The sequence below is a fragment of the Pyxicephalus adspersus genome, chromosome Z (assembly GCF_032062135.1).
Source record: "Pyxicephalus adspersus chromosome Z, UCB_Pads_2.0, whole genome shotgun sequence".
Lineage (NCBI taxonomy): Eukaryota > Metazoa > Chordata > Amphibia > Anura > Pyxicephalidae > Pyxicephalus > Pyxicephalus adspersus.
In genome coordinates, this window is record NC_092871.1 from 72,752,744 (window position 1) to 72,770,075 (window position 17,332).

Below are 17,332 nucleotides of genomic sequence, written 5' to 3' on the forward strand. Positions count from 1 at the left end.
GAGAGAGAGATGTTATTTATCAATGTATCTTGTTGGTTTATATATGTTTTATTTAATGGATATGGAAAATTTCTACATTTCTGTATGTGTATTGTTATGGCTTTTTGTACTGTTGTAAAAAATAATCGTATTTAAAAAAAAACAAATAAATAAAAAAAGCTCAAATATAAATTGGACACTACCACTACCTGAAATACATTTCCAACAGATCAACAATTTTCAAAAAACAAAAAAACAAAATGAGGATGTTATCTCCTACCTATACACATGTTTAAAAATGTAAGTAAGGTTGCAAAATTTAAGTCCCCTCACATTAATGTCCACAGGTGGGAGAAGGGCTTCATTGCTCAGGATTGTTTGCCAGATTACTTTAAATTAACTTAACCACCTAAACTATTTGTTTTATTTTATCATTTAGGTGCTGTATGGAGGATACAGGTTACCACTGCATTCTGTTACAGCCTGGAAACCCACAAGCAAAAACAAAATAATATGAGAGCAAAGTTTGGACCAGTCAAGTAAAGTCTTTTTTTTGTTTACATGTTTAAATTCACAAGTTTAAAAAACTCCGCTAAAACATTTAAATTACCATAAATGCATAAATTACAATATTTTCAACCTTTAAATCCAGCATTATAAAGGATGTCCAAAGCAGCAAAAACCTCAGCAAATCATATCATATTTTCAAATATCTTTACAAGATAAGCATACTGAACCTCAATAAATGCAGCAACCTCTTGAAGAACCAGATTCCATTCCAGCTGATCTTCTGTATTAAAGCGATGTGTATAATCTTCAATTTCATCGGAAAGCTCCTGAAATGGCAGGAAACAAAAAATAAATCTATAGCAAATATAGCCTTTATATCCTCTATGAGGTAAGGTAAAATATATTTTTCTAAAGTCAACGTGGTAAATAAGGCATGCATTTTTTACCTTGCATTACATTACATACAGCATTTAAAAAAAAAATAAACAAAAAGAAGTAGATTTGCTAGTTCTTCATTTTATCAATAACATGAAAGGTGTAATTAACAAATTTTTACTTTCCTTTTACCAAACTTCATTGCTGCTCTGATGTTTAATGAACCAGCAGTTGAGTGTTATTTAGTTGGGACACCAGCCAAATCATACACAAAGGTATTCACAAAGTATCTCAATACAAAAAATGTAATATATTGCAGCTTACTATTCCTTGTGGGATGGTGTTAATAATTTATTTTTTCTCTTTATTTACACCTAATGATTGTTGCAGAATCAACGCCTAAGTTGACAACGCTATATACATTATATTTTTGCAAAAGACTAAATCAAATGCAGAATAGGTAAGTGAACGATTAAGTACACCCTAACACTTCCTTAGATATTCGAAACTTTAGCTAATCAAATGCGCATGAATAATTTTATAACAGCATGTATGACAACCTCTATAAAAGCAGACAAAAAGCAGTTTGCAGTCTGGAGCTTTCAGGTGTGTGTTAACACAATCAAAAGGAAGAAAGACAGCAGCAATGATCTTTGAAAAACAATTATTACTGTTGATTAACTGCCCATTATAAGGCAATTTCCAAACAATTTGAAATCCATCATTCTACAGTACAAAAGAATATTCAGTAGAAAAAATGAATAAAGCTGAAATGTTCAGATAAAAATAAAGCGCTAATAATAGATCATCAGGCCAGCCATTTTACACACTTTTTAAAACCATTTTACTGTATCAAGGAGTGTAGGTCATACTTTCTAGGCCAAAAAATTGAGGGGATAAACAAAGTTCTTCCAGTCAGATAGAGTTCCAGGGGACTGTCAGGTATAAGTATTAAGTGGAAAGTTAAAGTGTAAACTGAAGACATTGACTTGATTTAAAAAAGCTCTCTGAGGCTACAGAGAAAACACTTTCACCAATGTAGCTGGGTAATTCAGCAAACATGAAATGAATCTGGTCCAGGATAAAAAACATTTGCTAAAAAATAGCAAATTACTTTTAAGAAATCCATTCCAGGTTGCTGGATCACCCAGCTTCACTGATGAAAGTGTATCCTCTTCAGCCTTGGAGAGCTTTAATAAATCATGACCATGGTTTTTATGAAAAAATACCTTCCGTCACTAATGTACCAATTTACATTTCCAAAATATATGGATAAGGTGTTTCTATCCAAAGGTAAAAAGGGAAAGAGTCTGTTTACGAAATGGAATTGCATGAAGGTGGTATGGGCATTTAGGATATGTTTAACCCTTCTGTCTGTGGCATCCTTTATTTATTCTAATGTGTGTTTCCTGCACCCATTATGGTTCTATGCTGGATTTATGTAGCCAATTATTTTTGTGTATTTTAATATTTTATCTCACAAATTTTGTTTTAAATTTACTGTTTTACATGATAGTCTGAATTTTGTTTATTTTAAAGTCTTGTTAACTTTTGCATTCTTTTTCCTGTTAACAACTTCTCTTGAATTGTCAACTTTTTTTTTTTACTTGTGATAATTTCTATTTTAAAATTGAAAAATTGTTAAATGTATTATTTCTCAAAAAAAAAAAAAAAATGTAACCCTACTAACAGCTGTCCACCCACAAATAGACCTACATCTTAGATATATTTATCTTTTCAAGAGAAATGTTAGATCTAGTGGGCAGAGTTTTCTATCTTGTAAACATAATGCTTTTCTTACTGTTAGCATTAAAGGACATGGTGAGGGTAAAGATATCCAGAATATTAAGAGAATAGATCTTTACTTTGGAAACGTTGGACAGATTAAAACATGTGGTTGGAGTATAACTCTTCCAGTCAGAATTCTCCATCTTTTTTCAAAGGCCCAAATCATTCAGCTGGGTCAACTGTGATAGACCTTTGGTAATTTCATCCCATTACCAGAATTATAATTGTGAAAATCCTGAGGGAATTTATGTCTAATTTTTTGGGCAAAGCATAAGGATAGAGTACTACAAATAGGATTTCAGAATGCCATAATCAATTGCTGCAATGCTAGAGCAATCCATCTAAATAGGTTGTATAGATCTCTGCTGGGAGCCCATCAACACCTGCCCCCCCCAAAAGGCAGATACATGAAAGCAATTGCCAATTCAGAGTGTGCAACTATAAACTGGTGATGTTTTACAAAAATATAATGATTAGCAAAAACAGTGTACTAGACATCCCTACCTTTATATATACAATACCTTTATACTTCAAAATACTGATGTCTAGTAAGAATGTGTTTGTTTTGGTCTTTTATAATGGAAATGTGGTTTAAAAGATCCTGTAATTTATTTAGAATAGGTGGACAAATTGGGGTCCAATAGATATTTTGTTGCCTTCCTGTCAAATCTCTCATTAAAACTCACATTAATTTGAGGGTTGTTAGATTTTAGTGAGTTCACATTTAGGAGGCTTCCACATGGTGCCTCCAGACAAATCACTAGGATTAGTCAAAGGATCAAGGAGTCATTTGATAGAATCCTGGGTAGATCCAAATCTACCATTAACCATATGTATGGCCTTGATAAATTGACCACATTCAATCATGGGTATGTCTCCATGTATTCTCCCGATTTGTACAGAAAGCTGCTGAGAATAGAGATAACTGGGGATTTGTAAAATTCTACTCCTCCCACTGTATTTAAAGAGGTGAACAAGATATTTTTATGTATGGGTAAAGTAAGCACCTTGGGAATGGGAAATGTGATAACTAAAATATATTTTTTTATGTTGATCAGCAAAGAAGATATGCGTTACCTTTTGTTTGGTGTTTCCCCTGCAGACACACTGTATCTTGTTAAGATTTAGCAAGAACAAAGCAGTCCCCTTATATTCCGAGATACAAATGCCCCCTTTCATACAAAGTCTTACATTCCAGGATACAAATGTTTTTATTTTTGTAACAGGAAAATGAGGTAGAATTATATACAGGAGATTTCACAGTGTTTGAAAGTAACATTAAAAAAGTAGTTGCTGGGGAGAGATGGTTCTTATAGAAACAGATGCTTTACCACAAAGTTAGAAGGAATAGTGTGACAGTCCAAATGAAAAGAATACAGAAAGCAAAGGTTGTCCTGAACAGTCTTGCAAATGTTACAGTATGACACTGGATCATTGGAAGGGGAGAGTGTAGTTAAAATTTCATTGTGGAGCTGGATGCCAGTACTGTCAGAGAAACTTCCACCACCATTTCACACATTAGAGGTAGAGCTGTTTCTGTAGTTCAAAAAAAAAGTCAGGGAAAATGTAAGATTTTAGCATTGTTTATGGTTAAGTCAGAACAGTTGAAGTTTACTGCATTCAAGTCTGTTTTCTAGGTCAATTAACAGGTCATGCACTAGACCTTAGAGTGCAGAAATGAAAAAAAGTAGGATCATTTCTTGCTGCCCCTAGGTATGGCCTACAGAAACTCATCTTTTTTTGGGTCAGTTTTAACACCATTTGAGGAGAAGAGGGTAAGCAGAGGTACCATAGTCCCCACTGGGGACCCTTTGTCTTCCATGACTTGATTTTATTTTTTTTATTGATGAAGGGGGCATGATATTGTCTTCCGTCCACCTAGGGTAAATTTTTAGGTTAGGCCTTCCTTTCTAGCGCCTGTGAATGTGGACTTTAGCACCATCAGTTCTCAGACAGCAAATGTCTCTGGTGGCATTCTTCCTGGTTATCCTTAGCAGTGTGAGGTGAAGTAATCAACAGAAAAGAGTGCAGAAAATGGGACAGCACTGATGTAAAGATGTAAAGGCAAGTTACAAAGCAGAGTTGTGGCAGAGTTATTTACCATTGCCAGCGGGAGTGATTTAACACACATTAGGCTACATAAGCAGGTGGTTACACACCCCACTGTACTGTATCTTTGGAGGAACAGCATTTTCACACTCTACCTCATGCCTCATCTCTAATACTTGAGAGGGAGAGGTTTTGTAGTTCACAGAAGATAACTGGAAAGCTGATAACAATAGTTGGAAGGTCTGTTCAGTTTACAGGTACTTACAAAAACACAATTTTATGGCAGGATCAACAGGTCTAGCTTTTTGCCTGCAAAAAAAATTAATTTAATCTGTTTAATCTAATTTTTTTTTAAAAACTAATGCAGCCACAACCTTTAAGGACTGAGCTGCAACACATTACCTTTTTTAGATGATGCTCTTTAAACAGTGAACAAATAGTGTACCTGCAGACTTGAAGTGTATTTAAAGGCAATTTACAAACATTTTAAAGGATGGTCAATATGCTGAAGCCTACACATTCAACTAACCTAACCACTGCATGCACACAATACTGCAAAACCATTCTGTTGCAACCATGACACAAGGAGGGCCCAGAAAAAAATTTATTGCCACTGTTGACATCACATTGTACACAATATTTCTATTCATGATAGATAGATGATAGATGATGATATAGATCTTTAGATAGCTATAGGGTTAATAAAAATTTTTACAAAATGACATCTCCTCTCCTGTGGATGTACAAGAAAAATTACAAAAAAATTAGTTTTGTAAATAAAAGTAATAGATTACACAAACACAACATATTTCTAGTGACACATATACACAAGGTTTAGTAAAACAAACACTATAATAACCATGTTAAAACAAGCAGACAATCTCAATTTGGGCACATCTTCTGTTTTGGTTGCTTTGGACAACACCACTAGGCTTTAGTGCTGACTCATTTTAAAATACATGTTTTAGGTATTTCTTGTTTAAAAAGTAAGCATACCATTGTTGTGTAGAGGGAAGTTAGTTCTTTTAGTAAAGACATTTCTAATGTATTTTAGAAGAGTTATTTATTAGACTATTTTCTCTTCTGTTGGACTTAAATCTGCATCTGTCAGCCCCTTCCCTACTTTCTTTATTTCCACAGCGACAAAGACAGAATGGGAGTGCAAAGCCTCCTGGGATGCATAACATGGGTATCCACAGAGGCTCTGCACTCCCATTCTGTCTTCAGGCTGCCCCAGCAAGAATGGGCATGTGCAGAAGGAGCTTTTTTTCTACATTGTGGGGGAAAAAAAAGCGAAACTATAATAAATTAAACAAAGTCATGGGGAAATTACCTCTCTATATTTCAAATTTTAAAACTTTTTTAATAATAATAAACAGTATTCATATAGCACCAACATATTACTCAGTGCTGTACATTAAATAGTGGTTGCAAATGAGAGATCCAGACAGTGACACAGGAGGAAGAGAGGACTCTGTCCAGGCAGAACTTACAATCTCTACGGTCATTGTGGCCAACCCTGTGTGCTAAGAGCAGTTGTGTCTGAGCTCCTACACCTCTACAACACCCTGGCCTGTGTGCCACTGCAGACGAAGAAACATGCCCAGTCCTGGGGAAGACCCAGTCCAGAAATAAATCTATCCTCTCAGCAGATATATGTGTTGTTGGGAAGGTATGGAGAGATTTTGGCCACATTAAGAAAAGTGCAGGATGACTTTGGCATCTTGATGGGAGCGTGGAAGGCGAATGTTGGATTGAGAGCTCTATGGAATGTAGCACAGCATGTCTCCTCCTCTGCATTCATAGGGCAAGATTGCTTCGGGGCTTTTTACCCAGGGAAGCCTAGGCAGTGCCACAAATGTGGAGGGGGGGGGGGCACTCAGCTGGAGTGTAGTGTGGAAGAGTTCCATATGCCAGGTGGGAATATCACTTTTATGCCAACTGCTCAGAGGCTCTGCACAACCCAGTCCCAGAGGTAGTGGATGATTTGATGCCTAAGGACATGGAAGAGGGTGAATAGGAAGGGAAGCAGGGAAGCGTGAATAGGATTGTTCCCTCTTCTTTTCATGCCTCACCTTTTGTGTTTGTTTCAGTTGTGCCCGAGACGCAAAAATGTTAACTAAAAAAAAAAAATCTCTTAAACCCAAAGGTTGGGTAGAAAGTTAGGGCAGGTGGAGAATGAGAAGGCTGGAAAGAGGGAGGTGGAGGACACAGGGAATTGGCAGGTGGTGAGAAAAGGGGTAAGAGGAAAAAGTCGGGTGAGGTTGTGGATGAGGGGGAAGTAGCAAAAAAAAGAAATATAAGGCATTGTCGGATGGGGTGGTGGAACCAATGGAGAAATCAGGGGGTCCATCTTTAAAGTAGTATAATTCTTCAAGTAGTGTGAGTAGAAGTAAGACCAAGAGGCGACTACTGGAATCATCCTGATGGTGGTCCCTGCTCTGTTGAAAGTGGCGACCATTTATGTCACTAGCATCAAATCTGTAAGCGTTCATGACACAGCCCTATTTTTGCTTAGTAAGTTTGATGCTGAAATGTTATATTTGCAGGAGATCCAGCTCAGTTCTCTGGTGATATCCACCTAGCAAAGAGGAAGTGGAGGTACCTTGTTTTTTTTTTTTTTGTTTGCAGCTGTGCCTAACGGAGGAGTTGCGGTGACTTGTTGGTGGATTATTGAAGTAGAAATGGAGAGATGTATGGTTACAGATGCTTTTGGGGAGGGGCAGGACCTGCGCCTTATAAACAGCGATGGACCTCAGACAAAATGGGACAAGAAATGCCTCTTTAACAAGGTTAAGCCCTTTCTTTTTACTTCCCAGCAGATCGTCTTTGAAGGTGAAGACAGAAAAGGTTTCAGAGACAAGCTGGGATGTGATAGTATTTTTTTAAAAAGAGATGGTTAGACAGGCAGGTCTGGTGGGTGCACACATTAAGCCTTAGCCAGAAGACACGGGATTCACGTTTAGGCGAGGGACTAGTAAAAGCAGGATCGATAAGGTTTTTTTTAAAAGAGAACTTGGGCATGGGCCCTGAGGTTCATGTGGTGGAGTTCTCTGACCACTTTATGCTATCTGTGACTCTGAATGCTTCAAATATTCTGCTCAGAGAGAGGGGTATCTGGAGAATAAATCCAGAGTTGTTGAAAGACTAGAGTGTTAGACAATCCTTTGGGGATTTTTTCAGACACAGGTACCTTTTCTGGACCTGTGTAGCAGTAAGTCTTAGCAGTGGGTGCTTAAAAGCAAGATTGGTGGCTTTTTCAGATCCCTTGGTAAAAAAAAAAAAAGTAATGTGATAAATATGTAAATTATCAGAGATTGCGCAGGTTTGCCCAACTTGTCTCAAGGAAAGTTAACCAGATCGCAGAGGTAAAACTTCTTTTGAGAGTAAACCAATATGACAGACAGGCCTCTTTGATTCCGGAAAGAAATTATGGTAAATACCACTCGTCTGACCCTTACCAGAATTACAAACACAGCACAGCAGTTAAGTCTGTGGAGGGTCTGATTGACAATACAGGTTCCCTGGTTACATCCAGGGCAAGGACCATGGATGTCTTCAGAACATATTATGTGGATCTCTCGGGGATAAAACCTCGCGAATGAGACAAGATGGAGTGTTTTTTAATATCTAGGTTTGGGAAATGTTCTCATTGTAGAGGTTTTTGCAATGGCTGTCTGACAGGGTTCACTCCCTCCCTCCATGAGGCAATCTGCTGTGATTCACCTGCAAAGGGGAAACTCAGCTGTATTTGCTATCCAGGAGGCCTTGAGAGATGCAGGGCTGTTGGTTGGAGGAAAGATCTGCTGGCATTGGATCAGGCGAAAGCTTTTGTTTGGGTGAATCATGAATATCTCTGGTTGCTTGGCAGATACGGCTTACAATCTAAATTTATTGAATGGTTAAAAATCCTCTGTGAGGAGGGAAAAAACTTCCTCACTTGGAAATGGCTAGATTGATAAATCTTTTTGAAGTGAGCTCGGGAGTGTGACAGGGATGCCCACTGAGTCCCCTGCTATAAATGATGGCAACTAACCCCTTCATTCGAAGACAAGAAAGTGGACTGTTGTGCAGGGTTCCTTTTAGCATTGCTCATAAGCGCCCTTTGAGCGTAGTCACCTATGCTGATGATGTATCTGTGATTATCTCTGGGACAGATGAGGCGCAGGTGGGAGTCTCACAGAATTAACAGTATGCAGAGGCCTTGGGTTCTAAGATCAACCGTGACCTTTTATGGATAGGTAGGGAAGGTGAGTTTTGATCTCCCTAATACCTTCCCTGAACCTCAGGAGGAAGTTAACATTTTTGGAATTCAATTTGGGCCATGTGAATATATCCTGCTAAACTGGGAAAGCTGGAGATTACAGATGACAAGATGGCGAAGTGGAAGAATTGGGGATTGTCATACATAGAAAGGGTTGATCTGATCCAAACTTACCTGGTTCTGATATTCTTGTCAGCTTTGTAGGTCTTTTGCCAGCTTTCCTGTACACTGGGATATACAGTTACTTCTTCCAGATGCTCTGGGGAAACAAGATGAACCTGGTAAAGAGGAATGTGACATATCTAGAAGGGAAGGTGGCCTAGGTATGGTCAGCCCGGTGTTATTCTTATCTCTGCTGTTTATTAAATTTAATTTTTAGTAACATGCTTGCAGAGAACCCTCCCTCCTGGAAAGGGGGGACTTTTCCAAGCCTTTCAAGTCTTTTTTGCATGATTGGGAAAATGTGAAAAAGCCAAGGATACAGCAGGACAGTCTACTTATTACATCGGATGATGTAAAAAACCTCTCTAGGAAAATTCTGGAGGTGGATTTTGTCCTAATTCTTTGATGGGTCATTGGCCTGAAGGGATTGCTCACATCCAGATTTGAGATTAATCATTATTGAAAAGATTTCCATGAAGTTTTGAGACCTGACTTTGCTTGCCTTTTACAGTAATCTTTATTTGAAGATTTATCTGCACTGGCCCTAATAAGACTGTGTGAGCTTGACAACAGAATGTAGAGAATCATAAGAGACCATTTATCACTTTCTGCTCCAATGCCCCTTCAATGTAGAAGTTTACAAGGGGTAGGGAGGGCTCTATGCATTCCCTGTCCCAGTTGCATGAGGTATGCTGAGTGGGTATATGGAGCATTCTAGGCTCACCAGGATTTAGAACTTGAAACAGTTTTTATAGTCAGTGCAGTGGTGTCCAGTATGCATATGTAGAAAAATCTTTCCTAATGAGGTGGCAGTGAAAGAAATTCGGCACTTGGTGGGGAAAATTCAAAGTCTTGAGAAAAGCAAGAATTGACGAAGAAGCCAGGATGAGGGAAAGAAGAAACATCAGGTGTTCCTTTCATGTGTTCCACCTTTCAGGGTAAGCGGCTTTCTCTGTCCTTTATTAGATTTTGTTACATGAATTGTAATTGTTAGTAATACATACATGGTGATGGGTTGGGCTTCTTGGCCTTGCATAGTATATGTTAGATAGGATTTTTTTTGTTTATGTAAAAATATATATTTTTCTTTACACAGAAGCTTGAATTTGATTCTAAGGTAAAATTAAATAAATAAATATAACTACAAGGAGAGGCAGCGGAAAAGGCAGAAAAAGAGGAAAGGATGGATAAGTCTGGCTGCAGCATTAAAAATAGATTGTGGAGGGGAGAGTCAGGTTAGCGGAATATCAGAGAGGAGGATGCTACAGTAATCCAGACATGATAAGCAGGTGTAAAGGGAGTTTGGTGGTCTCTTAGGACAGGTAGGGCAGATTTTGAAATGTTCTGAATTTGGGGATAAAGGAGAGGGCAGAATCGAAGGTGATGCAAGACAATGTACCTGGGGGGAAGGACAAATAACAGTTAGAATATATGTCAGGGGGAGATTTAGAATTTCAGGGGGGAAGATGATAAGTTTTGTTTTATCTAGGTTGAGTTTCAGAAACCTGTCAGCCATTTCATCATGAAAACGGTATGAAACGTTATCAAGGACTGAAGCAGATAAGTCAGGGGTGCACAGATAGTTTTTAATGTTATCAACATACAGATGGTACTGTAAACCAAAGGAGAAAATGAGACTACCGAGTGAGGAAGTGCACAGAGAAAAGAGTACTGGTACAAGGACTGACATTTGGGGAACACCAACAGGGAGGAGAGTAGGAAAGGAGGAAATACCATTGAAAGAAACTTGAAAGAAGAGGCCAGCCAGATATGAAGCAGACCAAGAGAGAAGTGTCACTGAAGCCAATGAAGTTCATAATTTTTTAAAAAAGGGGGTGTTCAACAATGTCAAAAGATCCAAAAGGGCTATTTTGGTGGAATGGGCAGCTCAAGAACCAGACTGGAGCTGGTTAAGGAGAGAATTGGTGATAAGGTGGTCAAAAAGTTTGGAAACATATGAGAGAAGGGAGATTGGTTGGTAGCTTGAAGGTACCGAGGGGTCTAGTGAGGGTTTCTTCAGGATAGGGAGAATAATGACAACTCTGAGTGGTCTCAGAGTTGATCATAGGGAATAGGGTCAACCAGACAGGCGAGGGAAAATAGAAGACTTACCAGGGGTGAGGGAGGTTAGTGATGATTTACAGGTGGAAGGGTGGATATGGTTGCAGTGGCACAGTGAGCAGAGACATGTCTGAGTTTGACATTTTAATCTTTAAAGTATGTAGCATTGCCTTGGGCAGTGAAGGTAGTTGTAGGGAAGGTGGGTGTTGGTTTAGGAGGGAGTCAATTGTTGAAAAGAGGCTGTGCGGGTTGGAAGCTTGAGAGCATATGACAGCGGAGAAAAAATTTTGCTTTGATACAATGAAGTGTTCAGATGTTGTAGTGTGGCTTTGTAGTCTGTGAAGTAAGCACTGAAGCCAGATTGTTTCCACTTGTGCTCAGCTGCAGGAGCAGTCATTTATAGATGTCTGGTGTGATTGTTGGCAGGGGTTAGCAGAAGGTGGCAGGGACAACTTTATCCAGAGCCAAAGAAAGAGTGTGGTTGGACTGAAAGGCAGCTTTATCAGATGTTATCTTAGAGAGAGTTGGGGGTAAGGACATAAGGCAGTTTGAGAAAAGGTTGTGGTCAAAGTTTTTTTACTTGTAACCTCCTCTGGTTTTATCCAGTGTGTCTAGTCAATTTAATTTTCTCACAACTTTGTTTAATTAGTTTCATTTTGCTTTGTTTGCCACAGAAAACCCTCTCTCTCTCTCTACCGAGTTAGAAACTATCTTCAGTTGCTAAGTACTCACCAGGGTTGGCACATTAATCTATATATACTCCAGGGAATCCTTCCAACCAAGATTAACACTTTCCTTAGATAGAAAATAAAAAGGTAATTTCCCCAAAGGTACAAACACAAAAAAAGCTATGATTTTTTAATTTCCCTACTCTATCCCAATACATGTAAATCTTTTTTCTTGGTATTTATACAATTTGTTTTGCCAACAGATACTTTATTTGTCTTTTCAAACCACATAAAGCCTTCAATAGGTCATTTTCCTTTATCCTCCTTTTTCATATTATATATCACAGGTGCATCAAAAGTAAAGACGTGAAACATAAAATTGCACAATAAACTACAATATGGACACTGATAAGCACATACAACAATTTGGGAGTTAAGTCTGCACGCAGTGTTCTAACTTCCAAATCACAAGACAACACAAAAAAAAAAAAAAAAAATCAGTGACAAAATACAGCAGCAATAAATAAATCACTGAGACTCACAGGCCATCAATTACCTTGACTAGGTCTTTAACAACATCCATTTTATTGAGTAACAGACAGACGACGATGAAGCGGGCATAGTAACGCAATTTCTTCACAACCAGTTCAGGTCTAAGGGACAATAACTGCAGTTATCTAAAGAAGTTTTGATAACTAGCATTTAACAATATAGGAATAGGAATATGTGAATTCATGCAACTGGTAACACATAGTTAGTATTATCCTTCAAGACTGCATGCATCTCAAGTGACCCTGTCAGTACAGTATGTATATTAGTGCATTCCTACAATAAAAAAGGCTATACATCTGCATCTTCAGAAGCCTGTGCGTTCTTGTGTTCTCCCTTTGCTTTTTGCCAGCCAGTACAAATATTGCCTGAATATTGGTTGCAGTCGCTCCTCCTTCTGGCTTTTACCTCCTAAAAGAATGTATGAGTCAATAGGGAAATACCTTTGTGCAAAGAAGAAAACAGGTTATCAGCCTACCCAGAGAGTCAAATATTTGTATTAGCCATTCAGGAGTTAAAAAAATGCATATCAGCAAAAGGGCTGCAAGGAAAGTAAGTATATTGCTTCTTCTATTACAGGTATGCGCTAAAATACAAACTAATAACATGCAGACAAGGTCATGATAGAGGAAACCTGAAAGCAATTGAAAAGTTCTTAGTCTTCCATTGCTTACCTCTTTCTCTGCAAATGCTAGTAGTTTTACTATTATGCTGATAATTTGGCCTTAATATTTTTTGAGTCACTTACCTGTAAAAATAATAGAGAAGAGATATACAGACCTTCTTTCAACTACCACATGAATCAAGATTGTTCGGGACTGGTGACTTCAAATCATTAAAGCCAGATAATTAGCATTTTTCAAACTTTAACCATAAATGTCAGTCCAAAATCCCCCTCCTGTAAGATGAAGTTTCAAGGATTTAAAGTACCCAAAACTGATATTTCAAGTGTGGGCAGACAAAGGAGATCTGTATTCTCAACTTTTTTCTTAGGTATGCCATAAGGAAGATTTTTCCACCTGCTCCCACCTCCCTCTAGAGTAGAAAGCTTCACTTTGCAAATTACTCATCAGGAATAAATGGCGTGAAAACTTTAATAAGTGAAAACTTGTTTAAATCACCACAAAATGTAGTTGGACTTCGGAACCCAGAAACAGGGACTTTGTCACTGCAATTGCAAAAATGTACATACAAAGGAGCCATAGGTGATCAAACATAACAGTACCCAGAAGAAAAATACCAGTTTTGGGTGGGGTGACAATTTAACACATGGATGATCTCCAGTCTTTATTTGAAGGAATAGAAAAGAGAGATAAAAGATTATACAATAAATTGTAGGTATCTGTAACCAAACATACACAAGCAAAAGCAAATATTCAATACTGAAAGCTATCTGTAAACGCAAACTTCAGTTCAGAGCACAAAAATGGATGAATAGTTGATCAAACTTGTAGGAAATGTTAATTTGATGCTTTTTGAGCCTTTCAGTTAATTGCTCATGAAGTGTAAAGTAACATTAGTAGCTACTCATGATAGTCCATACTTTCCCCTACCATATACACATATATATATATATATAGTCAACAAAGAAAGATATTGTAGCTACTATAAATGTCATTTTATGAATAATAACCTAATTTTTGCAAGAGAACTGTTTGATGGCAGGGTTATCGGGAAGAATTACAAAGAACAAAACGGAAAAAAAAGAAAGGAAAGAGTTAAAGCAGTAAGTTTAAATAAAGCTAAGGTAATATAATACTTGTACATTTCTCTATTTACAAATTTCATTTTTTATTTTTTAATATGTTTTTAGGGGAAACAAATGCAGTAAGAATCTCCCTTATACTGCAGTCAGACATTTATATTCAATAGTTATTCACATTTATCACTTAGACAGAACTATTTGTATTAACAGTTTGCTAATGGATTATAATTCTTCCTCTCCCTGAGTATATGTATATGTTAAAAATGTTCACATTCATGAACACCTTTCAGGTAATTTATCAAGACAGTCCATGTCAGAATCTTGCAGGTTGCACAACCATGTCTTTTAAAAATTCAGGATAAGTATTAAGGAAAACAGGAAAGAATGGGGTTTGTCGGCAAATATTCAAACATATATTTAGATGTCACACAATGGTACATAATGTCACACAATCGTGTAACTGATATCTATACAGGAACAAGTAGCTTGCTTACAAATGTGCTTACAATGCGTTTCACCAATAGGCTTTTAGGCACCAATAGGGGTACACTAAGGGGCGTTACATCATTGCATGGGTGATTTAGAAGTATGGAATCTAGATCTTCAGGAATGTTAGAAACATGATATTCAAGATATCCTTGGAATAGGTTTCTGTGAGGATGGAAGAGTATGCGCGTGCTGGTAGAAGGTGACGTTGGATAAGTCACCATTGATGAACCGTTTGGTGGACGGGCAGTGATAAATATACTGTATGTAGGAGGAGAATATCTGTTCAAAGGCTCTGCTAGACAGTATAGCATTCAATAGTGGCCTTTTAATTTTGTCAAAGGCCTTTTATGACTCCAGATTCAACAACATGAATCTGGAATTGGGGTGTCATGTGGCTTGTACTGTGGCTTTGATAGATGCTCAAATCCCTGTACTGGAGTGCTTGTTACATACAAATCCCCGTTGGTGCTTGGACAATATAGTTGTGAGAAAAGTATGCAACCTATTTGCCAATAATTTTGCAAGAATCTTGTAATCACAATTTAAAAGTTATATAGACCTGTAGGAAGCTAATAAATCTGGATTTTTCAGCTAGTAAAAAAAGGAGAGGAGTTGATATTGGAAGCATAAGCTGAGTAGAGAGAGTAAAGTATGCCTGAACTTTTAACTGTGCAAATACATATCTACTCTCAGGGTCCAAGTCTGTGGAAATAATTTTGTAAGGCAAGTTTTTGTTAAGAAGAAGTGCCAACCCTCTCATTTTGGTTCTGTGAGTGGTATAATTCACATCACCAATCCATGGGGCTCTTAAGAGTAAGGCCTGCCCTTCTTTCCAGTGTGTTTTCTGTAGAAACACAATGTCAGGGGTTTGTGTCTTAAGGTGTAATAGTACACTCTTGCGTTTTTGGGGACTAATTAGACCCACAACATTCCAAGATATGAGTTTTAAATGAGTCTGTTCCTTCTCATTCCCTGTTAAAGGGGGTGTAAAGAAGTTGTCATGGGGGTTTAACATGTAGCCTATACAATGTGACAAAAAAAAAAAAGTGATTGTGACCATCCCAGTGAGTAGCCAATAATCATCCAAAAAAGAAATAAGACAATAACACAACTCTCAAAAGAGCTAGAGCGTAATCCCAGGTAAAAACTGTCTTGTAAAGACCACTAATTCTCTTGGGAAATATAAACAGAAAGAGAAATGATTGTACAAAAAAATTAGACATAAGGCACAAAAAGAAAAAGATATAACCATCAGCAGTGGTGAAGGTCAACGGCCTCTTGTGGGAATATTTTCCTATCCATAATGGCACGGGACAAGGATACCCCTTATCCTTGCTTATTCTCCTACTGACTCTGGAGCCTCTGTTTAGGGCAATTAGAGCCCACCCAGACATTATGGGCACGCAAGTGGGAGATAACAAACACAGAATTGCAGCTTTTGCTGACGATCTTATGTTTGTAATTACCAGCACAATATTATCTCTCCCTCTTTCGGTATCTTTCGGTTTTTATAGGGGAACCAAAGGCACAGGCTCAACCAACAGATACTGTTTTATCCCAAAGCAGCAGGGGGGCTGGGGGTCCAAGGTCTTTTCAAATATTATGCGGCATACAACCTGATTAGTCGAGGTAGTCGACTGGGCGTGCAATGCAAACTAAACAGGGGGTCGGGCTGGAGCAATTGGAAGGCACAGAATCCTTGGGAGTACTGTCTTGGTGGGACTCCATTTACACGGCCCCTATTCAGGCCCACCTCACCATAGGACCTACCTGCTGAAGGGTATTCACCCACCCAAACATCTCACCATCCCCATCACGGTAGTAACCTATATTAGATATTCCAGCCTTTGCTCCAGGCAGGGAAGATCTCTTTTGCATCACAACAAAACACTTATTTGCAAAGCATCACAATTTCTTAGTGGACTTAGTGGACAAATTTCTTACCTGGACAAGGATGCAGGAACTGACTTCTTTGGGATCCCTAAGCCTTTGGGGTTCTTGAGGGTGAGGCACTTGACTCATTTCCTTCACTCCCTGCCTATAAGCAGGGGCTTTGCATGCCCTCTTACACCATTCAAATCCCTATATACCAAACTTAACGAGGTCTTAACGACCCGCCCAGAGAGTACTCACTACATTATCTATCCTGATAGGAGGAGGACCTGGAGATATCTCTAGACGAATCCCAAAAACAGATGATCACTGGGTTGGTACATCAGTCATCCGTCTCTAGCAGATTTCAAAAACTAAATTATAAAATATTATCACGATTGTATTGAACTCCGAACCAGCTCCATGACAAATATCCTACAGTTTCTGATTGCTGCTTCTGAACAATCGAACAGGTATCACTCATATGATACCAAATGTAAATTGATATGTCTTGCCTTTTTCCAATAACTCGATAGGAACTCTTATTGTATTTTTATATATAAGAAGGATATGAGTTGTCTCTTGAACAATTATTGTTCATCTGGGGGAATGGTTGCCAGTTGAAGATTTTTGGATGCATCTGCTGGATTGTCAAATTGCTTTGACTTGATTTGCCACAGAAACTTAGGTTTGGCTGGCTATAGAAATTAAAAGTGTACTCCTCAACTCCACCAAGCATTTGCAGATAGGGGAGAAACTCTTCCTCTCTTCCTCTTTTGTGTGACTTCTGTGGAGTAGTCCTGGAACATAGGTTTCAAATCCCTCAACCTGGAAATTCCAAATTTTTTCTAGGATGGATTC

The 17,332-nt window shown here is 38.1% G+C and overlaps 1 protein-coding gene across 2 annotated transcripts in view; it reads right to left on the reverse strand.

The window, feature by feature from the left end:
* The window catches only part of SCAI (suppressor of cancer cell invasion), a 344,415-nt gene that overhangs the window by 167,501 nt on the left and 159,582 nt on the right, over positions 1–17,332 (reverse strand). For both annotated transcript variants that reach the window (XM_072429918.1, XM_072429919.1), the window contains exons 6-7: positions 12,413–12,509; positions 717–815 (exon numbers count right to left, since the gene is read on the reverse strand). In XM_072429918.1, coding sequence (XP_072286019.1) covers positions 717–815; positions 12,413–12,509 — 196 coding nt within the window. The remainder of the gene's footprint in view (positions 1–716; positions 816–12,412; positions 12,510–17,332) is intronic.